A 27,182-nucleotide genomic window follows, 5' to 3' on the forward strand; every position below is an offset into this window, starting at 1 on the left:
GAGATGACCTGAGCTCTAAACGGGGTTGAGAGCACCTTAGGAACGTAGCCATGCCTAGGTTTCAGAACGACCTTCGAGTCTCCAGGCCCAAATTCAAGGCATGCAAGGCTCACAGAGAGGGCCTGCAAATCGCCAACGCGCTTAACCGATGCCAGTGCTAACAGCAGAGCGGTTTTTAGCGTTAGGGGCCTGAGATCGGCTGAACCCATTGGCTCAAAGGGGGCTCCCTTTAAGGCCCTGAGGACCAACGAGAGGTCCCAAGTGGGAACGGTGAGGGGGCGAGGAGGATTCAATCGCCTAGCACCCCTCAGGAAACGGATTATAAGGCCGTTACGTCCCACTGATTGGCCAGCAATGGGAGCATGGAACGCCGCAATGGCTGCTACGTAAACCTTAAGAGTAGAAGGGGTGCGCCCCATTTCCAAGCGTTCTTGGAGGAAGACAGTATGAAGGATACGTCACTCTCCACAGGGTCTATGTTGCGTGAGGAACACCAATCAACAAAGACAGACCATTTCTGGTCATAGAGGCGTCTCGTGGACGGGGCTCTAGCCTGAGAAATGTATTTAGGACGTCCCCGGGGAGGCTGGTCGGCTCCCATCGAGGGACCAGAGGTGCAGAGCCCAAAGCTCCGGTGTGGGTGCCAGATCGTTCTGTTTGCCTGAGAGAGGAGGTCCCGTCTCAGGGAATCGGCCACGGGGCTCTCAGGGAGAGCTTGAACAGCTCGAGGACCAAACTTGGTTCCTCCAGAGCGGGGCCACCAGAAGGACTCTGTGTTGGTCTTCTCTGATGCGCCTGATGACCTGAGGGATCAGTGCGATCGGAGGGAAGGCGTAAAGGAGCGTGCTGGGCCATGTATGGGCCAGAGCATCGACTTCCTTCGAGAAAATGTTGGGCAATGAGAGTTGTCTTCTGAGGCGAAGAGGTCTATCTCTGCCTCCGAAGAACTCCCAATCTTGAGGACCACTTGGGGGTGGAGCATCCACTCGTCGGAGGGGATGTTGCTCCGTGACAACATGTCTGCACCCAGATTGTTCCTGCCAGGAACATGAGTCGCTCTGAGCGACTGAAGCCTCGGAAGAGCCCATTCCAGAAGACGTTTCGCCAGAGCGCATAAGCGGCTGGACGAGAGACCGCCCTGGTGGTTTAAATATGACACCACTGTCATACTGTCCGATCGGACTAGAACATGACGTCCTGTCAAGTGAGCCTGAAAAGACTGAAGGGCCTTCATCACTGCTAGCATCTCTAGACAGTTGATGTGTAGACGGCTTTCCTCGTGACTCCACGAGCCGAAGGCCGGTCTGCCCTCGCACACAGCGCCCCAACCCGAGTTGGAAGCGTCCGTTGAGAGCACCGTCCTTCGTGAGACCGCCTGTAAGGGTACTCCGCGCTTGAACCACATAGGGTCCATCCAAGGTTTCAGGGCTAGAAGACAGGCCTGATTGACTTTGAGACATAAGCGGCCGTGCCGCCAGGCGCTGGGAGGAACCCGGAACTTCAACCAGTACTGAAGAGGCCGCATCCGAAGAAGGCCGAGCTGCAGCACCGGGGAGGCGGAAGCCATCAGCCCTAGTAGCCTCTGGAAAAACTTCAGAGGGAGACAGGCTTTGTTCTTGATTGAGGCCGTGAGCTGCTGAATCGTTAGAGCACGCTCCGGCGAGACTACTGCCGTCATGCGGACTGAGTCGAAAACTGCCCCTAGAAACGAGATTCGCTGGGTGGGGCACAGCGAGCTCTTGGCTAAGTTGACCCTGAGACCCAGACATTGTAAATGGCTGAGGAGCACGGATCTGTGGTGTTCCAGCTCGGCTCGCGAACGGGCTAGAATGAGCCAGTCGTCGAGATAATTCAGGACCCGGATTCCCATTTGCCTCAGAGGGGAAAGCGCCGCGTCCATGCACTTGGTGAAAGTGCGAGGAGCCAGAGACAGCCCGAAGGGCAGGACCGTATATTGGTACGCCACTCCCTCGTATGCGAATCTCAAGAATCGTCTGTGACGGGGGGCTATCTAGATGTGAAAATACGCATCCTTCAGGTCCAGCGAGCAGAACCAGTCCTGACGAATCAGGACGACTTCGGAGGCACCGGGTCCAGCACAATCTTGGGCCGGGGTCCCTGGTGTCTCGGGAAGGGAGGGCGCTTCGCAGGGCGCGAGCGCTGGCGATGCTCCTTGGGTGGCGCTGCCTGTGTTGCGGGTGGAGCTGGCTTGTTCTGCTGAGCCGGCACAGTCCTGGGGCGGCTGGACGCAGAAGCAGAGCTGGAGCGCTTCGGTAAGAAATGCCTCATAGCCTGAGACGATTTCTGCGCAGCAGTAAAGCGCTCGGTGAAGCCGTCCACTGCAGGCCCGAAGAGACCAGAGGGAGAGACCGGGGCGTCTAAGAAGGCCGTCTTATCCAGGTCCTTGATCTCCGTTAGGTTGAGCCACAGGTGGCGCTCCAACACTACCAGGCTGGCCATGGAACGCCCGATGGCCTGGGCCGTAGCCTTCGTGGCTCGCAGGGCAAGGTCGGTGGCGCTGCGAAGGTCCTTGAAAGCCGGCGCGTCAATTCCAGACTCGTCCAGCGAGCGGAGGAGTTTGGCCTGGAAGACCTGAAATATGGCCATTGTATGGAGCGCGGAGGCAGCCTGGCCCGCCGAGGTGTAAGCCCGTCCAGCCAAAGTAGAGGTGGTCCGACAGGGCTTGGAAGGAAGGGCCCTCTTGGTCTTCCATCCCACAGCAGCGGGAGGGCAGAGGTGAGCAGCCACCGCTTCGTCTAGGGGTGGCAGGTGCTCGTATCCCTTCTCTTCGGCGCCGTCGACGGCGGTGAGGGAGGAGCGGTGCGTTGTGTGAAGGTGGGCGGAATACGGAGCGCGCCACAACTTCGTGAGCTCCTCGTGGACCTCAGGAAAAAAGGGTGCTGAGCGCTGGCGAGGTGATTGGCGGCGGCCTGGCAGGAACCACTCGTCCAGGCGGCCGCGAGATGGCTCCTCTGGAGGGGCCCACTCGAGGTCCAGCTCTTCCACGGCTCTGGACAGGATGCGGAAAAGCTCGGCATCCATGCCCTGGCCGTGCTCAATGGGCTCCAAGGGAGGCGGGGGAGCAGGGTCATCCGGCTCGCCAGCCCATCCTTCCGCTTCGGAAGCCGCAAGTGACATGGAGTCATCCTGCTCGTCGTCTGTTCCTCCGAATGAGGCGAGGTCACTTGCTTCGGCAGAGGGACGCTGCTCAGGGCGAGAGAACAGGACGGGAGAGAGTTCCCTCGGAGGAGAAGGCGAGGCACGCGGGGGCTGGGCCGGCGTGAGCTCGCCTAACTCCGGGCGCTGAGTCGCTCTACCTTGCTGTCTCTTCCTGGCCGGTTCGCAGAGGAAGGAGACGGGAGGCGCGAGCGGCGAGATCGCCCTCCGTGAAGAAGGCGACCCGCGAGCGCAGGGAACTGAGACTCATGCACTCGCAGTGCGGGCATGAGTCTCCAGCAAGCGCGCCGTCCGCATGGGGCTTGCCCAGGCAGGCAACACACTCGCTGTGACTGTCGCTATCGTGCAGGGGGGCCCTGCACGTAGCACATGAGTGACGGGGCATCGTGAGACGCCGGTGCTGTGAAAACGGCAGTTGGGTGGCTCTTTGTAGAGCGGCGAGGGCCGCGGAAGCTCTAGAAGCGGTGAAAACCGCTGAAATAGCTCTTTTAGAGCGGCGTTAAGCCGCGGGTGAAGCTCTCAGGCGGCGCGCCGGATGGCGGCAGGGGACGCACAGGAAGCGGCCGGGAGCGGGAAGCGGGAGGCGGCGGCTCGACGACGGCGCAGAAGCTGCAGTCAGTGAGGACGCCGGCGCTGTCCTCAACCGGCGAGTCCAGGCGAGTCCGCTGCGGGAGCCTCTTCAGACGGCGGCGAGAGCTGTCAGGAAGGCGGCGAGCTTCTTCGGCTTCAGGCGGAGATCAGCGAAGAGAAGTAGAGGTCGTCGCTGAAGGAGAAAACATTGAAATCCTATGGCGAAACGCCTGCTTATATAGCCCCTAACCCCGCCCATTTCGGCGGGAATATTCGCGCGCTTTGTCGCCATAGGTCGCGCAGCTATGCCGCGCCGTCATTGGTTCAACAACTTGTCTATGAGTGAACCAATGACGATGCAGTTACACTGCGTTATTGAAAAAGGCTTCAGCAGCGGGGAAAAAGGGAGACCTTTCCCCATACGCAGTACGAGTGAAGTATCGAAAGGGAACAAGGATTTGATCTTGCTGTGTAACAACAACAATAAGCAGGCTTTTGGTGCCCTCTGCAGGCTTTTGTTATAATATATATTATGTACTTGAATATTTCAGGGGAAAAACACTGTGTGTTTAAATATGCAGATTAGCTTGTTTTGGTTAATTTAGAAGAAATCTATGCATGCAAACAGACGGAGGTAGTAGGCTTAAAACAAATACCATCTAAATGTGTATTTTGGAAGTTTTCTTTCCATTAGAGTAAAAGACATGGCAGCAAAAATGGACCAAAATCTTAAAATTGTCCAAAGAAGTATTCCAATAACATGCAAAAAATTAAAACGATTTATTGATTTGTGCAAAACAAATTATTAGGGAAACTATGTCCCTCTCCTTGGTGCAGTCATTTATATATAGCTACTTGAAAATAGTAAAGTGGAAAACATGCACACTGTAGCATAGTTTGCTTTGCTGTTGCCTTCTCTTGTGACAAACCAAGTGAATACAAAACAAGAACATTGTCTCTGTGTGAACTGATTATTTTGTAGAAATCTGTGGAGTATGAAACAATTGCGTGAGTGTGAGGGGATTAAAATAAATTGGTAAGGAAGTCAAAGTTGTGTTAATATATTTAACATTTTGTTTATTTTTTTTTTTAAATTAGAGGGCAATTAAGTGCCCTTTTTTTTCACTTGAGCCCCTGCCCCTCAAAATGTCAGTGCACGTCCCTGCAGTGATCATTTTAATGGCACAAACTGACACAAATCAAGCACAAACCAACAACACCAGTTTCGTGCGATTTAGACGAAGTGGGGTGGAGAGTGATGTCACAACTCCCATATTATATTTGTTATATCTGTCGAAGTTAAACAGTTAGTGTTTGTTTTAACGGCACAAATCGAGCACGAATGAATGGCACCAGTTTGAAGCGATTTGAAAGATGTGGGGTGGAGAATGATGTTGCATGACCAAAAAAATAATGCTCAATATCTCGAACACCAAACCAGCACAAACATGCGTTTTTGCGGCACAACTCAGCACAAACGAATGACATAGTTTTGGGGATTATTTCGTTTTATGGGGTGCCAACTTCACAGAGGTGTTTGCTCCTGGTCTTAAAGGACTCAATAAGGGTGTGTTCACACTTGTCATGTTTGGTTCGATTAAAACGAACCCTGGTGCGATTGCTCGATTAGTGCGGTTCATTTGAACATATGTGAACGCTACCATCCGAACCCTGGTGCGCACCAAACAAGCGGACCGAGACCGCTGAAAAGATGGTTCTCGGTCTGCTTCCAAACGAACTCTGGTGCGGTTCGAATTATATATGAACGCAACGCATAACCTGATATTGCTGAGTTCAACATGTTCCTGGGTCAACATTTTTGTTGATCCTGGAACAACATTCAAATCAACCAATCAGATTTGAGGGACAAGTTTACAGTTTATTTTAAGTTTAGGCTTAAAATCATCTTCTACATCAGTGTTATTCATCTATCATTTCCCTCTGATTTTTTTTTAGATAACTTATGGGTAGGGTTAAGTTTAGGGGTAGGAATAGGGTTAAGACTAAATTTTCAGACTAGAATGTTGTTCCAGGACCAAAAACTAAATGTTTTTTTTTTCTTATTTGGTCCGGACCAAATGAACCAAACGAACCGAACTACAAGTGTGAACGCACCCTAAATTCCTCATCAGTGTCTGCGCTCCAACACAGCTCAACATGGCTTGTTTTTTCTCTGGTTTCTCAACATCATTTGGCATGAAGAAATGCTTCAATATTTCACAATACTCCTCCAATGATTGTGAATTATTATCAAATGGTGCCACGGATCCCACCATGCCAGCCATCGTCTTTCAGTCAGTACTTCAGCTATTAACTTTCTTCAGCTCACCTAGTCAGCATCCTGCTTTATACTTGCACTCAGGAAACAGCTGCTCCAGCATTCTGACTTTCATCCTCATGATGTATCTTAGATACAATAGAAAAAACTCCAAGAGAAATGAACTTCTTGATGGTTAACAGTGTTACAGCCCACCACACACTGCGTCAGGCTGCGAGAGCTACTTAAGAGCTGACGATATTATGCATTACTTTATTTTAATTTTAATATTAATTTTAATATTTAGCCTAATAAATTAGCACATCACTAATAAATACCCAAATTCTAATAATGAATAAGTAAACGAATCAGACAATGATAATTATATCTATCTATCTATCTATCTATCTATCTATCTATCTATCTATCACAACTACTAAACTAAAACTTAAAATTATTACAAACTGAACCTTCAAAATTAAAGCTGTTAAAACTTACCGTCCCTGCACGAGAGCTCTTCCACGATTTGGGAATCTTTGAAAGCATATGCCGGATTTGTCTGTAAACAGACAAAGAATGAAGCTAGAATAATTATCTCTTGAGCTTACGCAACTTCTCCCGATCCTAAAAAGAGACTCAAACTTCAGATTTTATTTTCAACTCATCAAAAAAAAAAAAAAAAAAAAAAAAAACTGTGTAGCCTACAGTTCACACGATCAGAATGAGAGGGGGAAAACCCGGAACCAAGGAAGGACAATAAAATGGAGACGATCCCTGTTTTCCCTGTTGCTGATGTAGTAGCCTAAAACTTGAGAAGTGAAACCAAAAAAGTAAAAGTAAAACAGGCATTTCGCCATTTTGATGGGAGATTATTTTACATTTTAGAAAAATAAACGTCCTTTCTATACGTCTACAGTGCTCAAGCAGGAATCTACGAATGGAGACTTTTTGATCTCGGTGAGTTTTCAGACGCGTCTTAACCATTTTCGTCTCAGAATATTAATGCCTTTTACTGCATACGCAAATATAGAAACTTATTTATATAGGTCTATCCTCCTGACACCCAGCTATGGAGTTTTGTCCTCTGTAGAGAACATTGTATTTAATTAAAGAATTTCTCTGAGACCTTACATGTTGTCACAGTTTAAGTCTTTTAATGTCCTGTAAAGAAGCAGATTCAGGGCTTTTCAGAGAAACCAAATGTTTGGAGGATCACCATGACCACACCCTCTCCTTAGTCTTTAAAAATGACTAACAATTTAACACCCTTATGAAAATGAGCATATTTTGTTATTATCATTTACATATGACTGTCAAATTGTTTGTCATAAATCAACATCTAGGAAAATGTTATGGGTTTCAAATCAAAATACAAGTTTGTTACGAAACAGGGCTTTGATTTCAGACATGTCCACTGTAGAGGAAACCTTAAGTGTTACTTGTTTATTTAGGCTACCTACTTTATTTACTCATTTATTTAATAATTTACTTAATTTGATTACTGTAATAAAATAATAGAATTTAAATTTTATTATTTTTTACTGTAAAATATGAATCATGGATCTTGTAATTTTCATTAAAAAAAATTAAGGTGATAATTAAAAAATAATGTTTTATTTTATTAAAGAAATTGTGGTTCAGTGTTGTATAGAACATTTCATCCCCTTGGAATTATGAGGTTCTAACTGCATTCTGAGCAGTTTTGAGATATTGAGATTTAAAGTTTTTGCATTCCATATAGCAAAAAAAAAAAAAAAAAAAAAAAAAAATTATATGGGAAACAAGTTTCTTTCATACATGAAAATGACAGGGACCCTAAATGTGTTCAAACTGTACAATATCAAAATCCTCTCATATTTGTAAATGGAGATTTTTGGAACAGGTCAAATGCAGATGGAACCTTTAATTCTAAAAAAAACACTTTCGCTTGGAATTATAAGGTTCTATCTGGCATAAAATTAAGCAATATTTTTTAAGAAACACAAACAGTTTGCTTATCATTTGTTTTAAAACAAAATTAGTGTTGTAACGATGTATTGACAAAGTTCAATTTAATTGGTTTTATGACATTTATTTGATATTTTAATGAATATTTTTTTTCTTGTTCAAGTTAAGCATTAAAGGCAGTGATACATCTTTTGTCCAGTGCAGACGTTAAATTTAGGTAGGAATATAATGGATAATTTAACACATTATTGCAGGAACCATTTAAGTTTAAGTTTCCTTTAGTTTAGACAGAAATCAGCTACTGTGACACATCTGAGCAGGACTTTATTCCTCAGAAAGTGGGACATTTACAATGGATTTCTCTCTAGACATCAGTATGGCTGAAATAACATGGTAATGTTTATTGTTGTAATTAAGACTCCATCAATTAAATTGAGTATTTGACCTTTAAGCCTTAGTATTGTAATATTTAAGACATTTTAAGACAAAAAAACTGCAAGAAAACAGACAATGCTTCAGCAAAGGTGTTTAACAAAGTTTAATAAACATTGAAAAATGTTTCACTGACTATATATATAATTAAAAATATTTCACATTTGAAATATTTAAATTATATCATCAACTTTTTGCCAAACAATGTAAAATTTAACATTTCATCTCACTTAATGTAATACACTTTATTCCAATATAATAGAGCTTTATAGTTACATACAGCTCAGTACAAGCAGACAGGATGGATCAAGGTTAAAACATAAGCTATGACAATGACGTGACTGGAATAAAGCAAATACTATAAAACCCGACCCATACTCTTAATAGCGCTGCTGGCTAACGAATGCATGGCTGAAAATAACTCCTCAGCAATATATACATCAAAACACACAAAAAGACAGTAATTTGGGCTGCTGTCATTGACAAGATCATAAATAAAATAGTCCATCATGAGGTTTCTAAACATCACGTTGTGATGTTTAATCACATGTGTCTTTAATCTAGATTTAAACTGGGTGAGCGAGTCTGAGCTCTAAACATTATCAGGAAGGCTATTCCAGAGTTTCGGAGCCAAATGTGAAAACGCTCTCCCTCCTTTAGTGGACTTGGATATCCTAGGTACAACCAGAAGTGCAGAGTTTTGTGATCTTAAAGAGCGTGAAGGATTGTAGGGCGATAGAAGATCGGTTAAGCACACATAAGGTAAAACCATTAAGGGCCTTTGTTTCACAAATATTTACAAACATGATCTAACGAATAACAACAAATGAAATAACAGTAAACAGGTAGCTAGGGAAACAAAGAATGCCTATCTCTACCCGTTACCGATTAAATAATAGCCTATAAGAAAATAATCACAAAGAAAAACACATGTAAAATAGAGCAACGAAAGCACAAAAATGCAAATTAAACTTATAACCAAATAATTACTAAATTGCTCCAGAGAAGCGATGAGAGCGGCGGGCGAGTGAACAAAGGGAAACGGAGAGAGATTGTTGCTAATATAACACCCAGGTCTTTAACTGTTGAGGATGGAGTAACAGTACATCCTTCTAAATGCAGATTGTAGTCTGAGAGATTCTGTGTACAGGTTTTTGGCCCAATAAGTAATACTTCAGTCTTATCTGAATTTAATAGAAGAAAATTACTAGTCATCTAATGTTTTACTTCTTTAACACACTCTGTCAGACTGGATAATTTAGAGATTTCATCTGGTTGTGTTGAAATATATAACTGAGTATCATCGGCATAGCAGTGGAAACTAATTCCATGTTTTCTTATAATATTGCCGAGTGGCAGCATGTAGATTGAAAATAGCAGAGGGCCTAACACTGATCCTTGCGGCACTCCATAGTTTACAATCATTATCTCGTTATCGATTTTTTCCCATTTAAATAAACAAAATTGTGACCGTCTGATAGGTACGATCTAAACCACCGTAATGCCTGTCCCTGAATACCAGTGTAATTTTGTATTCAGGGACAGAAGCTAGAAGTAAGTCATTTGTAATTTTAATGAGAGCAGTTTCTGTGCTATGATGAGATCTGAATCCTGACTGAAATTCTTCATAGATAGCGTTTTTTGCAAAAAGGAGTACAATTGGGCCAACACAACCTTTTCTAGTATTTTAGACATAAATGGAAGATTTGAAATGGGTCTGTAATTTGCTAATACATTTGGATGTAATTGTAGTTTCTTAATGAGAGACTTAATAACTGCTAGCTTGAACGGTCATGGGACGTGACCTAGAGATAGAGACGAGATGATAATATTGAGAAGAGGCTCTTGTGCTACAGGTAACAATTCTTTCAGTAGTTTAGTGGGTATTGGATCTAATAAACTTCATCTAATAAACTTCATTTTACTTCACGTATTTAACAAAATACTCAAAATTGAACAGCTGTAAGATTTCAAACAAAATGATTTGCTTGATTTAATTTGTTAATTGGGTGAGGATGTTTTGGATGATTTTGTTTGCTTGTTTGTTTTTTATGAGAAAAATAGGCTTTCCTACAACTTTTAGTAAACACAGTCTTGCGGTTTTAACCATGAAGGTCTTTTGTGAAACATCCACCACAACTAATCCAAATATTACAGTTCTGAAGCTGTGTGTGTGTCTCTTCCACTCAGGGTCAGAGGAGGACATCAGGCTCATCAGGTCCATCTGTGCTGCTCCAGGAGGACTGAACCATGAATGTTTCAAATAAACTGAGAGATGGAGATTGTGCTCCAGAATGCAGGTACACCATCAAAAAGTGGGTCTTACAGGCTCTAAATATACAGAAAATCAAGATTTTCCACCTTTTGTTGCCTGACTGGAATGAGATTGATGACATGAACTGAACCAATGACACAATTGGAATTAGTTGGGATTTAAGGTTCCATGCCCTTTTTATTTACTTTTTAATTCCTCTTTATCTTATATGCTGTTGAGCTACATAGTGTTACAGTTTGGTCGTATCAAAGATGAAGCAACATCAGACTTCTACAAAACCAGGGTATTTATTAAGCAAAGGATCAAGACATAAACCAAACACACATAGCAAACAATAGAACAAACAAGGAGTGCAGGGAAGTGAGTCTATTTAAAGGGAGTGATAAGTGGTCCAGGTGCGGGGAATCCGTGATGATGGGGAGTTAAAGGCAGGGTAGGTAAAAAATGTATAAAAAACTTTTTTTTCAAAATTTGTTTAAACTTTATTTATATATCAATACATATTTAAAATGTAAGTACTCTGAAAAAGAAAGTATAAAAATCGAGTGTCTGTAGACCTCTCACGACTGTTTTAAAGACAGCTCATTATTTCCATTCACTCCACCCCTCCCTTCTGGGCTCCTTCCAAAGCCACGCCCCCAAAACGCATGAACGTGCGACTCCGACCACTGAGCTGGAAGACGCATTATTTACCTGAGACGAGAGGAGAGGAAGGAGCACAGTGCATGTAGTGACATCATGTCAGAATCACATGTAATAAAAATAACTTTATAATTATGAAGATAAACATAATTTAATTCGCTAACGAGTTAGTTATCTATAAGGCAAAGCTAAAAACAGGTTGCATGATACACGTTTTTCCATTACCATCATTTACACTGTGATGAAGATGAATTTCGTGTAAGATTCATAACATATACGTTGTTCTACAGATAAACAGAGTAACATACACTCAAATATCAACTCACAACTGCATTGCAGACACAAAATAATAACACACACATACAACAAAGTGTGTACGACACACACAGATACAAGATAAAGACATCAGTAAACATAGGTAGAGAATATAAAAACAAAACAAAGGCGAAAAAAAACGTGCAGGTAAACTTACAGGTGAACATGGTAAAAGAGTTAGACAGAGGGTAAATATAGTTCTAGGAAAAGTTCCTAGATGCGGAGTAACGTTAGGCCTACTATCTGTTAAACATGTATTTAGTTATCTAAAGCAAAAATATGCACAATTCAACACTATAGCTATCATCTTGAGCTAGGCCTATAGATTATTTATCGTCTCTACTACGACTCGCTAAGTAATGTTATGTTAGCTATATTACGCAGCTACGTGTGCTAATGACACATGCTTCATGAAAAAATAAACAAAAAATATGTATGATCAAAATACAAAAAGAAAGATTTACCTGTCCAGCAGAAATAAAGCCATCAAGGAGTCACTTTTCAGCCCCTTGAGTTCCCTCAGTTCTCGCCATCGCTGGAGAGCCACGCCGATATTAACTCGCGTTTTATTTCTTTGTTTATCCAAAGACTTTTTGTTCATTGCCTTTTCTTGTACTGTTACTGTCTTCCTTTTTTGCCTGGTTTGCCTTCACTAACTGCATAGGCCGGTACTGTGAATTTTGCTTGCTGTTTCTCTGCCATTGTTTTGGTATTCCTAGGATCCATGCCTCTTGAATTCCCCAAATCAAACGTGCGCGCGCAAGTGGGCAGGTCATGTGTGGCAAAAGGGTGGTTGCCATAGTTGCGAGAGAGTGACAGCTGCCTAAGCCAATCCTATGTTTCGTCCCGGATGGAAATAATGAGCTGTGTTTAATACAGATTAAACGGTCTAGAGTCACTCGATTTTTATACTCTTTTTATCAGAGTTCTTACATTTTAATTATGCATGGATATATATAGAAAGTTTAAACAAATTTGGAACAAAATTTCTTACCTACCCTGCCTTTAATTAGGAAGTGCGTGCAGGTGTGAGACATGGAGGATGATGGGAGATGGAGTCCGTGACAGAAGAGAACTGCGACACATAGCTAATACCATATATTTTTGAATGCTTTGCATTGTGTGGCAAAAGGTTTATATGTTATAGTACAGTATGTAAAAAGTGTTACATACAATATAAGCTTGTTTGTCCACCATTGTAAAACAAAAGTTAGTTTAAAATCAGTGAATTATAGATAATAAGGAAAAGCAATGGCACAATCTAAGCGTTTAACAGGTCAGAGAATGTTCTTCAAGAACACACACTCAGTCCTCTGAATACAGTAACATGTTACTGTTATTTACTGAAGGGCCTAAATGTAAATTACACTTTTTTAAAGTATATAATGCATTTTAATGTTTGTGCATGTATATTATCTTCAAAGTTACAAAGCTGATAATCTCCCAAAAAGGGATTTATTCTATTTAATAGAGAACACTGATCCAGACCTGTCTAAAACACTTTGATGGAAGTCCAGGTATTACTTCCGCAAACGTCTACGTCACAACGTGACATATTAGCATAACGGCGCCCAAAGACATACACAAAAAGAGAAGGCAAGGCAGTGAATTGTGGAGACGATGTGTGTTTGGATGCGAAAGCAAAACCCTTTTGTTTGACTCTCTAAAAACAGATCAGGAATCAGTGGTAAAGAATTATTTATTACGCTGTTCCTGAGCAGTACAACCCAAACATTAGCTTGTGTACAGCACATTTTACAGAGGACAGCTTCCTAAACCTGGGAGAGTACAACACCAGCTGTACACACATACATAAATAAGAAATATACCCCACACATTTACATAGCAATTGCATAAATTAATATTTAAAAAATTTAATACGAATGATATAAAAAAATGTATTTGCTTCTAAACTATATTTTTATGCTGTGTTTTGGGGGATATGTGGTACATTTTTACATATTTACCACAAAGTTACTCAACTACACCATTAGCTTGCATATGAAATATTATTTTTTTTTCTGAAAAAAATACTTCAATGATTATGTAAATTAGTTTCAGGATATTGATCTATGTCAGGGGTTCCCAAACTTTTCAGCCCACAACCCTCAAAATAACGATGCCAGTCAAGTCAAGTCAAGTCAAGTCACCTTTATTTATATAGCGCTTTTTACAATGCAGATTGTGTCAAAGCAGCTTTACATTGATAACTGGTATATAATTGTGGCTGCACAGCAAACTCCAACAGGTGACATCAGGTGGCAAACAGGTGGCAAATAGGTGTTAAAATGGAGAAAGAAAAAAAACCTTGGGAGAAACCAGGCTTAGTCAGGGGGCCAGTTCTCCTCTGGCGAACAGTGCTTTGTTACGATTCAGGTTGCTATCATAAGTCTGATAGGATCGCAACAATCAAAGTATTTATTTCAGTTCCATCCAGTTGAGGATCGTATTCATCACGCCGGTATGGACGGTTTGTTGAGGAACTGTGGCACTGGCTGTCGTGTCGATGAGGCCTTCACAATGGACGATCAAGTTGACTCGATCTCTGCTGATACTTCAGGGCTGCGTTGTGGTCGTGTCATGGCGCCGGTCCTTGGTCTCAGCTGGATACGGCCCGGATACGGTTGACTACGGTAAACCTCGGGATAAACAGAAAGACTAATATTAGCGTAGATGCCATTCTTTTTCTGATGTAACGAGTACATCTGGTGTTATAGGAAGTGTTCCCGGTTCCGGCTGAACTAATTTATGCAGCCTAATAATCCTTTAATGGATTTGAAAAGATAAATTGATAATGTGTTATGTGTATGCCAGGTTAAAGAGATGCGTTTTTAGTCTAGATTTAAACTGACAGAGTGTGTCTGCATCCCGAACAATGCTAGGAAGATTGTTCCAGAGTTTGGGTGCCAAATAGGAGAAGGATCTACCGCCTGCAGTTGATTTTGATATTCTAGGCATTATCAGCTGGCCTGAATTCTGAGATCGCAATAGACGTGAAGGACTATAATGTATTAAGAGCTCACTTAGGTACTGGGAGCTAAACCATTTAGTGCTTTGTAAGTAATTAGCAAGATTTTAAAATCTATACGATGTTTAACAGGAAGCCAATGCAGTGATGACAGAACTGGGCTAATATGGTCATACTTCCTAGTTCTAGTAAGAACTCTAGCTGCTGAATTTTGTACGAGCTGTAGTTTATTTATCAAGCGAGCGGAACAACCACCCAGTAGAGCGTTACAGTAGTCTAGCCTTGAGGTCATAAACGCATGAACTAACTGTTCTGCATTTTTCATTGAGAGCATATGTCATAGTTTAGATATATTTTTAAGATGGAAGAATGCAGTTTTACAGATGCTAGTAACATGACCTTCAAATGAAAGATTGGTATCAAAGAGCACACCCAGGTTCCTAGCTGACGACGAAGACTTAACAGAGCAGCCATCAAGTGTTAGACAGTATTCTAGATTATTGCGTGAAGAAGTTTGCGGTCCAAAAATTAGAATCTCTGTTTTTTCTGAATTTAGTAGTAGGAAATTACTGGTCATCCAGTTTTTTATATCAGCTATACATTCATACATGAAATGTAAAGGCATGACGGTGGTGCTTCCCCGCTCTCCTCCGCTGGCCTCCCTGCGTTGTCTTTTTTGGTCGATATTAACCAACGTTTAATTTCGACAAAAATAATATCCAAAGCTTAAAGCCTAAAGAATTACCACATGTCTGAATGTTTAACATGGTGCTGTAAACTGACCTGCTGCAGCTGATGCTGATGCTATAATGTCGTTAATCTGTCATATCATCTCAGGAGTCACGGTCGAGGGGAAGGAAAATCGAAAGGTTGATGGCTTTTTTTTATTTGCATGGTTTTTGTTTGGTTTCTGGAAATCATCTCGTGACCCCCACTTTGGGAACCACTGATCTAGGTGCTAGAGCCATCTGATGTTTTATTAACAAAGTTCAGGAGGAGCAGGTGCAGATAATTAACCTAATTAGCACAAAAGGAAAGCATTCAGCTAATTAATCAAGAGGTATATATGCTGCAGACTTACCTCTGTTCATTGACAGTTTATCAGCATCCCTCCTCCACCCAATCTCCTCACTTCTAGTTCTATCTCTCATTACCACATCCGGGGGGAGTACTCTGGGTTTGGGCCAAAATTCAGAGCTCAAAGCCCTCCCCCCGGACAGCACGGCAAATACACATACTTTACTCTATTTAATTATATGTTGGTCTGAGTGAGTTTTGTAGGTGAGATTAATTGTTTGGCCAACATTCATGCTGGTAATGCAGACTGTGTGAAGAGTTTTGAAAATGTGGTTTCGGTATTGAAAAATGCTTGTTAGCAACTGAAAAAAACTGTAAAGTGTTTTAAAGTGTCTGATTTTGCAATAATGCCACATTAATTTGCAAAAATAGAACTAAAATGCCACTAAAAAAATAAATCAATAAATAAATCAATTGTAAAAAAACAAAACAAAATCACTAACTTTAGAATTAGAAATTATTAAAAAGTATGTAAATAAAACCAATAGCAATAAGCAGAAATGAACAGGGGCCTGTTTCATAAAACGTGTGTGTGTGTTTAGATAAATATTGTAACAAAACTCACACTCATCTCATGCAACTGAGATGAAGGGAACAATGTTTTTAATGAGGGAAACATCAAATGGGGTCCGGACGGATCCCAAAGACCATATGAGCATTAAGATCTTGTTACTATTATAAATATATAATTTATTGCGTAAATTTTATGATGCATTAAAATGCATGTTTTAATTGAAATTATTGTGCCCATCTCCTGTTGAGCTCCGTCTGTTGGACATGCAATCATACATGTTTTAGTTTGGTTTGTTTATATAATTATGCCAAACTGTTGTGAAATGGAAATATGTGCAATATAAGTTAATGCGCTGGGGAAAACATTTCTCAATTGCATTAAAGCACTGTTGGTACTTGACGTAAGCAGCTCAAATGAACTATATATGCATCTCTTTGAGGTTTACAACAAATTGGGTTGTGTCATTTCTTAATATGATTTTAAATGCATATTTTATCTCGCAAACAAGTTTTTCGCTTTTGTGATGTTACCAACAGTTACCTCTTCATGTTCTTCATGTTCTCTGTCCACCTTTGAGTTGACAGCTAGCAAAGTACAGAAAGAAATTTGATTGGTTCCCATATCTTGTCACTTTAGACCAGTATAATATCTGTGTTATACCAAACATTTCCCATATGTGCTGGTCGGAAAATCCCATAAGCAAATTTAGTGATATATTTTGTGTCATCTTATAATTTGGTGTAAGACAGAGCCTGAAAGTGTGTGAAAAGTTCAATCAATTTAGGCCGCGGTAATCACAAGACAAGTCCTTTGAAATACTGCAGAGACTTATTCTGCTACAGTTACTTTGATCAAAAAATGTTGTATAATCCATACAATAATTATTTTTTTATTATCATATGACTAACTTCCTTTCTGTCTTACTGAAGTTTGATGCAGAAAGAGAGATCAGACTCACCACAACCCAGCTGTGTGTCCATGAAGAGTAACCAGTCAATGGGACATCCAATAACGTTCAATAATGAAAGAGTTACTCCTAAGATTAGGTAAGTAAAAGATATTAAAGACACCATAATGTTACTTCTTGTTTTGCACCTTGCATAGAAATATGTCTCAGTAGTGCATTCTATATACTATAATGAAACTATAATATGGATAAATGGACTCTGTGCACATCAATGTGTATTTCTGATCAAATCTCAGTCACAGGTGAAGTGAATATCATTGCTCACCTCATAGCAAGGCCACATATTGAGGTCTGGGTAGTTTAGATGGTAAGCAAACAATCAGGTATAGTAATCAATGTGTTGGATGCAGGAAAAAAGGGAAGGGAATAAAGATCTGAGCAATCATGCATAGAGTCCATTAGAGATCAAAAATCAGGTATCTACAATTATAAGAGAATTTTCAAATTTGTTGTCCATAGATATACCATTTTAAATTACCAGAGCTCCTATGGCCATCATAGTGCTTCTGTGGGCAGATTTTGATTCTCTCATTCAGTACCAGAACTGCTGAGACAAAAGTTATATTTGGTGAAATCTTTAAGACAAGTATATAAGGCCAAAATTAAAAAAATAATTTTGACAAAAATGTCAGATAGACCCATATAATTTCAAGGTGACGACATGTACAATCATATAGTTAATCACTGTTAATTAAGTTAATTAAGTCAATATTGCTTTTCTTAGGGTACTGAATGACTCAAAATAACTAATATATTTTTAATAACATCTGGTTTACTGAAGTTCAGTTCAGAAAGAGAGATCAGACGCAGCAGGACCCAGCTGTGTGTCCATGAAGAGTGACCAGTCCATGGGACTTCCAATATCATTCAATAATGAAAGAGTTTCTCCTGATATAAGGTAAAAGAAATATTAAAGAGACACTAATTTTATTTGATGTTTTCTACCTGTGATAGTAAAATTATAAAATTCTTTGTCGTACAATATAATATTTATTTCATATATTTTTATAAAATATAATTTTTATTTTCAAAAATAGATGTTCATATAATCAGGTATTAATTTATAGATCAAGACATTAATTTATAGATTTTGGTCCCACTTTACATTAAGTGGCCTTAACTACTATGTACTTACATCAAAAAATAAGTACAATGTATGGTTAAAGTAAGGGAAAGCTTTGGTGGTATGGGTTAAGTGTGGGTTAAGGTGTCAGGGAAGGTCAACAGTGTAATTATAATGTAATTACAGAAATTAATTATAGATGTCATTACATGCAGGTACTTTTTAAAATATAAGTACAATGTAAAAACATGTATGTATGCAATAAGTGCATTGTATCAAATGATTAATTTAAATGTAAGTACATAGTAGTTTAAAGGTCAGAGAAGCCAAAAAATTAAAGTTTCTGTCATTAATGACTCACCCTCATGTTGTTCCACACCTGTAAGATCTTCGTTCATCTTCAGAACACAATTTAAGATATTTTTTATGAAATATTTTTTTATGACTCGTCCATAGACAGCAATATAATCAACACTTTCAAGGTCCAGAAAGGTACTAAAGACATTGTTAAAACAGTTGACGTGACTGCAGTGGATCAACCTTAATGTTATGAAGAGACGAGAATACTTTTTGTGTGCAAATACAAAACAAAAATAACTATGTCAGAAAGCCGACTCATTATTGGCCGGCTCATGCTCACGTGATCAGCTTTGGCCAATACTGAGCCGGCATTTGGACATAAACACGGAAAACTTCACTGTGTTACTGCATCACCTGCTTAAGGATAATGACAAGGAAGAAAATAGATTGTTGAATAAAGTCATTATTTTTGTTTTGTTTTTGCACACAAAAAGTATTCTCGTTGCTTCATAAAATTAAGGTTGCAGAACTGCAGTCACATTGAATGTTTTAACAATGTCTTTAGTAGCTTTCTGGACCTTGAAGTGTTTATTATATTGCTGTCTATGGACGGGTCATATACCTCTTAGATTTAATTAAAAAAATATCTTCATTTGTGTTCTGAAGATGAACGAAGGTCTTGCGGGTTTGGAATGACAGGATGTTGAGTATGACAGAATTTTCATTTTTGGGTGAACTAACCCTTTAAGGCCACCTAATATAAAGTAGGAATGATTTGTCCACCTTTTTAAAAGACCAATACTTGAAGACTGACTTAATTTCCCAATTCAAAATCAGGGGCCGGTTGCATAAACATAGACACAGTCTTAAAGGTCCTCTAAGCGTTGTCACGCGTTTTTAGGCCAAAACATTTTTTGTCACATACAGCAAACATCTCCTCACTATCCGATAGCTGCCTGTCCCCTGAACACACTGTAAAAAAACGTGGTCTCTGTAGTCGCCACAAGCTCCAAAAATGGCAACAAAAACAAACTGGTGCAGCCTGGACCACGAATCATAATAAACATGCTCCAGCCAATAACCGACAAATATTATTTTAAATGCGCGTTCATGACTGTTTCAGGAAGCACGGAGGGGAGGAGGAGGAGGAGGAGGAGGAGGCGGAGGGAAGGTCTAGCTAGCCTCTGTTGTGTTTGACAACACTTCGAACGTCAACAGGAAGTTACTCCGCTCAGGATCGCTTAGAGAACCTTTAAGATAATGGCTAAAAAATAGTCTGACTAACTAAAGTCACTGAAGAAAGATCGTTGCATAAAATAAGCACACATCTATCTTAAGTAAGACTGTCTATATTGCATTGCTTTGTGGGAAAAATAAGACGCTGAACAACTTAAACAAAATGGCCAACAGTGGGCGCTCATCACAATTTTCCTTCGCTGAAAATATTTGTATTTTGGAGGAATACAATGCTTCTAAATCCACTTTAATGAATCAATTTAGCGACTACAACGCCAATAGCAAAAAAACACAAGGCATGGACCACAATAACTGAAAAAGTAAACAGCGTCAACACGTCTGTCTCGCGATCCATCAAAGACGTTCAGAAACGTTTTAAAAATATGGTTCAAGAGGCAAAAAAGGAAATATTCAAGCGAAAAAACCCTGCAACAGGGGGAGGGCCAACTTCAAAATTGAAAAGGACAACGGAAATTATAATTGAAATATATGGAGACGAATCTCCGATGTTTTGGGGAATCCCCGGGGGGATGGAGAACGGAGTATCCGGCCGGACGTTACCTGCAGCGGGGGAGGATACCGCTGTCGCATCAGCTCCGCTTGGACAGTCTTGTGAGTAATAATGTTTTGATGGTGATTTTTTTTTTTTTTTTGCTTCATTTTAAAAAACTGTACTACTGTTTTGGGTTGAGTACCAATTTTTATCTTCTAGTAGACTGCGAGGTGACTTTAACATTGGTGCCTCAAAGTGATGAAGCGCCTGTGACGAGCCAGGACCAAACAACACATAGCGAAGGTAAAGTTATGCTTACAGTCTTTAAACCACGAGTTATAATTCACCAAGTTAGTTAATCCTCTACTATTCCTTACAATGATGCAGTTTTTAAGTTAAAAACCGATTAAGTGTTTAAAATAATACGTGGACACAGGTCAGCGAAAGTAGGCTAATTTGCAATGCCATGTAGTGCTTGTGCAATCACTATTTGCTGAGGACAGTGTTTTCAGATTATAGGTTATATAATCAAAGACTACTTTTGTCAATATATTTATTTTGTCAATAGGCTATATTCTTTTTTAATTTGTAAAAATGTAGAACATTTTCTGTGATGGGTAGGTTTAGGGTGTGGGTTATATAGTTATAAAATGTTTATCTATAAAAACAATAGAAGTCTATGCAGTGTCTCCATTTAGATAGCTAAGTAAACGTGTATGTGTGTGTGCGCATGTGTAAAATGTTTTATTTTTTCTAAAATGAGTGAACTACAAGTAAACTTAAGTAGTATGTAGTAAGTAGTATGCAGTATGTAGTGCATTTTTGCAGAAAAAAAGTACAACAAAACTTTCTAATTTTGATAATGTTGTTCTTGTTTTTTTTTTTTTTTTGTAGTTTTTTTAAAGAAGATGATTTGGACAGCACCCAAATGGCACCTGTGGGACATGGCTCAGACACAGGGACACAGAAAGACACTACAAGCAAGATAACCATGAACAATATACTTGAAAAGGAAGTATACTTTAACACTGGAAGAGGCTAAACTAAAATTAGAAATAGAAAAACTAGAATTAGAAAAAACTAAGCTAAAGTTGGAGCTATAAAAACTTGGACATGAACTATAGATCTCAATGACCATTGTCAAAGAACTAGTCAAATAATTGTATTTAGTAATTCCAGGTATTTAATTTTGAATTTACTTCTTATTTAATGTTTACATACAGAATCTTTAGATATATTTAAGAGATTTGAAGTATTTTAGTGAAAGTTAATGTAGTTGTAATTTGAAGATTATATAGTATTTCAGCTGTTTTTACTGATACTATGCATCAAATATTTTGTATTGTCTCGATGAATAAATTATAATATGTCCAATTCATTTAAAAGTTATCAATTCTTTCTTTTTTCTCAGTCAAACTGAGAAAATGTTTTCTACAGTCATTTGTCGAATGTAACGCCCAGTTCCATCTTCATCTCCTGCCTCTGCGATCTCCAAAGTGGGTTCTTCAAAAATTTGGTCATCCTCTATGTCTGGGAGTGCAAGATTTCTATTAAAAGGAAAGTGATCTTTTACTCATGTAATTTATAATCATTGGGGAATATGTAGCTAGGTGTTTTAATTACAGTTAAAAACTTATTTATTACCTTGCCATGTTGTGCAAAACAACACATGCACAGATTATGTTGCAGACTCTTTCTGGTTTCATTTTGAGCTCTGCATGTAGACAATGAAATCTTCGTTTCAGGACTCCAAAACACCTTTCAATAACATTTCTTGTTTTGGCATGGGCTGTGTTGTACCGAGTTTGAGGCACACTGACTGGGTTCAAGAAGGCTGTGAGAAGCCAGGGTTTTAGTGGATAACCAGAGTCACCCAAGAGCACACCCTGCAATTCTCCTCTCTCAAATGCATCATGAATTTGGGAATTCAATAAAATTCTTGAGTCATGAGTTGATCCTGGCCAACGAGCAACACAGTTGAGCACTCTGAGTTTGGCATCACAAATTGCCTGCACATTAATACTGTGGTAGCCTTTCCTATTAACAAACAATGGCTCATGAGTTGAAGGTGCTTGAATCCTAATGTGTGTTCCATCAATGGCTCCTACTACATTTGGAAATTCAGCAATGTTGAAAAAATCTGCCTTCACCTTGTTCAAGGTAGAGACATCAGTCGGATAAAGTGGAAAAGTGGAAGTCTGCCTGACAGTGCACAAGCAACCCGATGAATAATTCTTGATGCTGTAGACTTGTGTACCCCAATTAAGTCTGCAGCTGCATTTATAAAACATTCTGTGGCAAAGAAACGTAGAGCTAGACATACTTGTAGCAGTGGAGGGATGCTAAAATTTCTCGAAGTTTCAGGCCTCAGATGCTCCGCCAAGTCAATTGCTAGTTCTTGTATGTCTTGGAAATCTTAGCTTCTCCAGCAGTTCCTTTTCACAAAGTACTTCCAATGGGTTTGAACTGTCTTTGAAAACTCTTTCTCTTCTTATTGAACTTTCATAAAACCAAAGATTAAAATTTGCCATACCGCAAGACAAAGTCGGGGCACTTTTGTGAATCTAGAGCATATTTTTCTTTTGACAGTTTATTAGTTTCTATGGCAACATAGATTGTAAGAGAGTTAGCCAAGGGGGAACCAGTCTTACTTTTTTGTCTCAAATTAGACCAATCTAAAATTTTATGCAACCGACTTAAAAAGTAAATACCAGTCTAATAATATAATTAAAATAATTAGACAACTAATTTGTAAGACTAGTCTTAAATAGATTTATGCAACCGGCCCCAGATCATTTATTTATAGACACATTGCTTTAATAAATTCATATCTAGTAAACCAAGCAAAAATAAACCAATCTGGACCTCAATGACCACAACATCTCCACATATAACACAACAAAATAATTAACTTTCTGGTTTACTGAAGTTCAATTCAGAAAGAGAGATCAGACTCAGCAGGACCCAGCTGTGTGTCCATGAAGAGTGACCAGTCCATGGGACATCCAGAAACATTCAAAACTGGATTTCACCCTAATATTAGGTAGGAAAAGAATAATGCATTATATTGAGTATGTAATGTGCACTTAATGTGCTCTAATTGTAATTCTAAGAACTGTTTTTCTGGTAATATTCAATGTATTAAGTGTTTTGTTCTTTCAAATTCAAGATAATGTGAGTTTGTCCTTGTTTCCTCAGAGTACAGCAGAAGGAACCAGTAAATGAACAGCTATGCAGGACACCAGAGCAGAGAATCATCTTCACAGAGAACAGGTGAAAACACATCTCACATTCACTTTACTGATATAGGTCAATATTCTTGACTGTATTCACTGACCAGCATTTCTTTTTCTTTGTTTTAATATGTAATCTGCTCTGAAGCATTGAATCTGAACTTGGTGAAGTTCTGGACAAATTCAAATCAAATCTGATAAAGAAGTTTGAGTGTCTATATGAGGGAACATCAAAGCAGGGAAACCCGACACTCCTGAATGAGATCTACACAGAGCTCTACATCACAGAGAGTGAATGTGGAGAGATCAATAATGAGCATGAGGTGAGACAGATTGAGACACAGTCCAGGAGAGCAGCAACAGAGGACACACCAATCAAATGCAGTGACATCTTTAGACCTTTACCTGGACAAGACAAACCCATCAGAACTGTGCTGACAAAGGGAGTCGCTGGCATTGGAAAAACAGTCTCTGTGCAGAAGTTCATCCTGGACTGGGCTGAAGGGAAAGAGAATCAGGATGTTCATCTCATATTTCCACTTCCTTTCAGAGAGCTCAATTTAATACGGGACCATAGCCTCAGCCTTTTAGATCTGCTTAACGTTTTTTTCGCTGAAACAAAACATCTGGATATTTCCAGCAGTAAATATAAAGTGTCATTCATCTTTGATGGTCTGGATGAGTGTCGTCTGTCTCTGGATTTTCAGAGCGATGTGAGATTGTGTGATGTAAGCGATCCAGCCTCAGTGGACGTGCTGCTGACGAACCTCATTGTGGGGAATCTGCTTCCCTCTGCTCTCATCTGGATCACCTCCAGACCAGCAGCAGCTGATCTCGTCCCATCTGAGTGTGTCCATCGAATGACAGAGGTACGAGGCTTCAGTGACCCACAGAAGGAGGAATACTTCAGGAAGAGAATCAGGGATCAGAGTCTGGCTGACAGGATCATCTCACACCTGATGTCATCAAGGAGCCTCTTTATTATGTGTCAAATCCCAGTGTTCTGCTGGATCTCAGCCACTGTTCTAGAGAAGATGTTGAGCGAAGCAGAGAGTGGAGAGATTCCCAAGACTCTCACTCAAATGTACACACACTTCCTGATCATTCAGACCAGCATCAAACATGAGAAGGATTATGAGAAGACAGTGAAAGATAAAGACATGATTCTCAAACTGGGGAAGCTTGCTTTTCAGCAGCTTAGGAAAGGAAACCTGATCTTCTATGAGGAAGACCTGAGAGAGTGTGGCATTGATGTGACAGAAGCATCAGTGTACTCAGGATTGTGCACTCAGATCTTCAGAGAGGAGTTTGTGTTGTATGAGGAGAAAATGTACTGCTTTGTTCATCTGAGCATTCAGGAACATCTTGCAGCTCTATATGTGCATCTCTCCTTTATAAATAATAACAGAAACATGTTTGACCAAAACATTTCACCAACTCATGAAGCCAAGAGAAATCAGATTTCAATGTCAGACCTGCATCAGAGAGCTGTGGATGAGGCGTTAGATAGTAAAAATGGACATTTGGACCTTTTCCTTCGTTTCCTATTAGGCCTTTCAGTGGAGTCCAATCAGAATCTCTTACAAGGTGTATTATCACAGACCGGAAGCAACTCTCACAGTAATGATGGAACAATTGCGTTCATCCAGATGAGAATCTGGTGTGATCCATCTCCAGAGAAATCCATAAATCTGTTCCACTGTCTGAATGAACTGGGTGATCATTCCCTCATGGAAGAAATCCAGCACTATGTTAAATCTGGTAAAATAAAAGAAATTCAGCTGTCACCTTCACAGTGGTCTGCTTTGGTTTATGTTTTGCTGACATCAGAGCAGGAAACTGATGTGTTTCAACTGAGCAGATATACAGGAAAACACATCACTCCAGATGAAGCTCTTCTGAAGCTGCTGCCTGTGATTGAAGAATCAAGATCAGCTCAGTAAGTAACTATATGTAGTACATGTTTGGCCACCACATATGCAATTATGAATAAATTGTGATGTTTACATAGTGTAGGTGCATGCATGGGTTAGAATTGAAAAATGCCAGTAACTTTTTTCAGTTCCTTTTTCTGTTGTTCTGTCACTCTAAATAAAAAAAAAATACTAAATTGCCTTTATTTTTTCTCAGGCTTGATAAGTATTTATCTGAGAAAAGCATCGCTTCTCTGGCCTCCATTCTCAGCTCACAGTATTCATGCCTGAGAGAACTGGATCTATCTGGTAATACATTTGGAGACTCAAGTCTGAAGTTGCTCTCTTCTGGGCTGGAGAATCCTCACTGTAAACTGGAGATACTGAAGTAAGTTTCGTATTGAAGGAGATACTGAAGTAATTTAATCAAAAGCTACACATAAACTGACCCTTAAAGGTGCACTATGCAGTATATTTAAAAAAAATAGACTTTTTATGAATAGACAAAAAATAATGCCTCTCAATCGTGATCTACTACAAGTATGTGGTGGTGTTTGTGTCTACAGTGGCACTGCCCTGTGCTTGTATTTTCATATTTTCTTCTTGAATTCCTGTGCTCTGGACATTTCTTGGCTGCAGCCTTTGGTCAGTGAGTGTTTCACTCCAGCTAATAATGATGCACGACTCAGGTGAGGACAGGACTTTATTGTCTGTGTCTGAAGCTCAGGAAGTTGTTGTGTCTCATGCTAATGTCGCTATTGCCTTTTAGACTGCTATCTGTAACTGGAGTCAGATTATTCGGCATTGTAATTACATTTTTATGATGATACATAATTATTATTTAGCTGAAGACTGAAGATGGCTAAATTCACTCTCACATTATAGCAAGTCATCTAACTATTAAAGTAAATTTTCCTTCTTATGTGCAAAAATTTTAATAATTATGCATGATAAACACAATATTTGCTGCAGGTAGTCCTTTGAGTTGGTGGGGCTGCATGTGCAACTGATATCATATCAGGGGACTTCAATCATGCACTTCTGACAATATTCTGCCCACGAGGATGGGACGAGTTTGAATGTTGTGTTTGCAAACAGTAACTAAAAATCCTGTATAGTGCACCCAGTGCTTGAAGTGGGCCGATACAGTATTTTCACCTTTAGCGTACCACCAGTTTTCCTTACGTAATGGCACTTCTGATATGTTGCATGCACGGAAGCCCACTGTGCCCTCCCTTCTTCTGGAATGCGTTTTGGAACAAGCATTGGAAGTACCGGAACTTATTTTTCCGCTTCAAGCACTGAGTGCACCTTTAAATAGCAATCTCTAATCTAAACACAATGCTGTATTTTCTGACATAAACCCAACATTCCCTTTAGTGTCATCAGCTGTTAAACCATTTTTTCCCCTCAGGTCAACCACACCCTACCACAGTTGTAGTTGACAGGATAACTTGCAGTGTTTTGTGTAAATGAATTATGAATGAATGTACCATTGTTTGTCACATTGTCATTATTAGATTCATCATTCATAATTTTCCGTAAAGTAAAAGTAAAGTGAGAACATATCAAACGACCTGTAATAGACAAAGCAATAGTGACACATCGTAAAATACTAATACTCACACTTGTGTGTTGCGACATTACTTTTGGATCCAATATAGTCGCCACTGCATCATCTATTATTTTCACTCTCTCTGAAAAGCCTGCTTCGTACTATGTAGTTTAAAAACGAATCTGCAGTAAAATGAAGCAATCAAACAAACAATGTCTTGCTGACGCAATCTGAAACTTTGTTAAAAA

At 40.0% G+C, this 27,182-nt stretch overlaps 2 protein-coding genes across 6 annotated transcripts in view; one reads left to right on the forward strand and one right to left on the reverse strand.

Moving 5' to 3' along the window:
• Nucleotides 1-6,518: 6,518 nt before the first annotated feature.
• The window catches only part of LOC125248545 (NACHT, LRR and PYD domains-containing protein 12-like), a 34,610-nt gene continuing 13,946 nt past the window's right edge, over nt 6,519-27,182 (forward strand). For 2 of the 5 annotated variants that reach the window (XM_048160492.1, XM_048160493.1), the window contains exons 1-8: nt 6,519-6,961; nt 10,574-10,683; nt 17,104-17,220; nt 17,923-18,039; nt 23,163-23,276; nt 23,432-23,506; nt 23,615-25,405; nt 25,597-25,767. In XM_048160492.1, coding sequence (XP_048016449.1) covers nt 10,634-10,683; nt 17,104-17,220; nt 17,923-18,039; nt 23,163-23,276; nt 23,432-23,506; nt 23,615-25,405; nt 25,597-25,767 — 2,435 coding nt within the window. In that variant the 5' untranslated portion in view covers nt 6,519-6,961; nt 10,574-10,633. The remainder of the gene's footprint in view (nt 6,962-10,573; nt 10,684-17,103; nt 17,221-17,922; nt 18,040-23,162; nt 23,277-23,431; nt 23,507-23,614; nt 25,406-25,596; nt 25,768-27,182) is intronic. The other 3 variants (XM_048160489.1, XM_048160490.1, XM_048160491.1) reach the window with 2 other exon arrangements.
• On the reverse strand, nt 21,637-23,127 carry LOC125248548 (putative nuclease HARBI1). Its single transcript, XM_048160495.1, has 2 exons — nt 21,878-23,127; nt 21,637-21,780 (listed from the first exon to the last, which is right to left on the reverse strand). The coding sequence occupies exons 1-2, from the start codon at nt 22,552-22,554 to the stop codon at nt 21,645-21,647; spliced, it is 813 nt and encodes a 270-aa protein (XP_048016452.1). The 5' UTR covers nt 22,555-23,127; the 3' UTR covers nt 21,637-21,644.

The sequence above is a fragment of the Megalobrama amblycephala genome, linkage group LG16, assembly GCF_018812025.1.
Source record: "Megalobrama amblycephala isolate DHTTF-2021 linkage group LG16, ASM1881202v1, whole genome shotgun sequence".
NCBI lineage: Eukaryota > Metazoa > Chordata > Actinopteri > Cypriniformes > Xenocyprididae > Megalobrama > Megalobrama amblycephala.

Excerpts from the sequence above, each read along its gene's own strand:
- LOC125248548 (XM_048160495.1), bottom strand. The coding sequence starts at position 22,554 with ATGTCTAGCTCTACGTTTCTTTGCCACAGAATGTTTTATAAATGCAGC. Across the intron at positions 21,781-21,877 it reads GTTTTGCACAACATGGCAAG|AAATCTTGCACTCCCAGACA; the intron begins GTAATAAATAAG and ends TCCTTTTAATAG.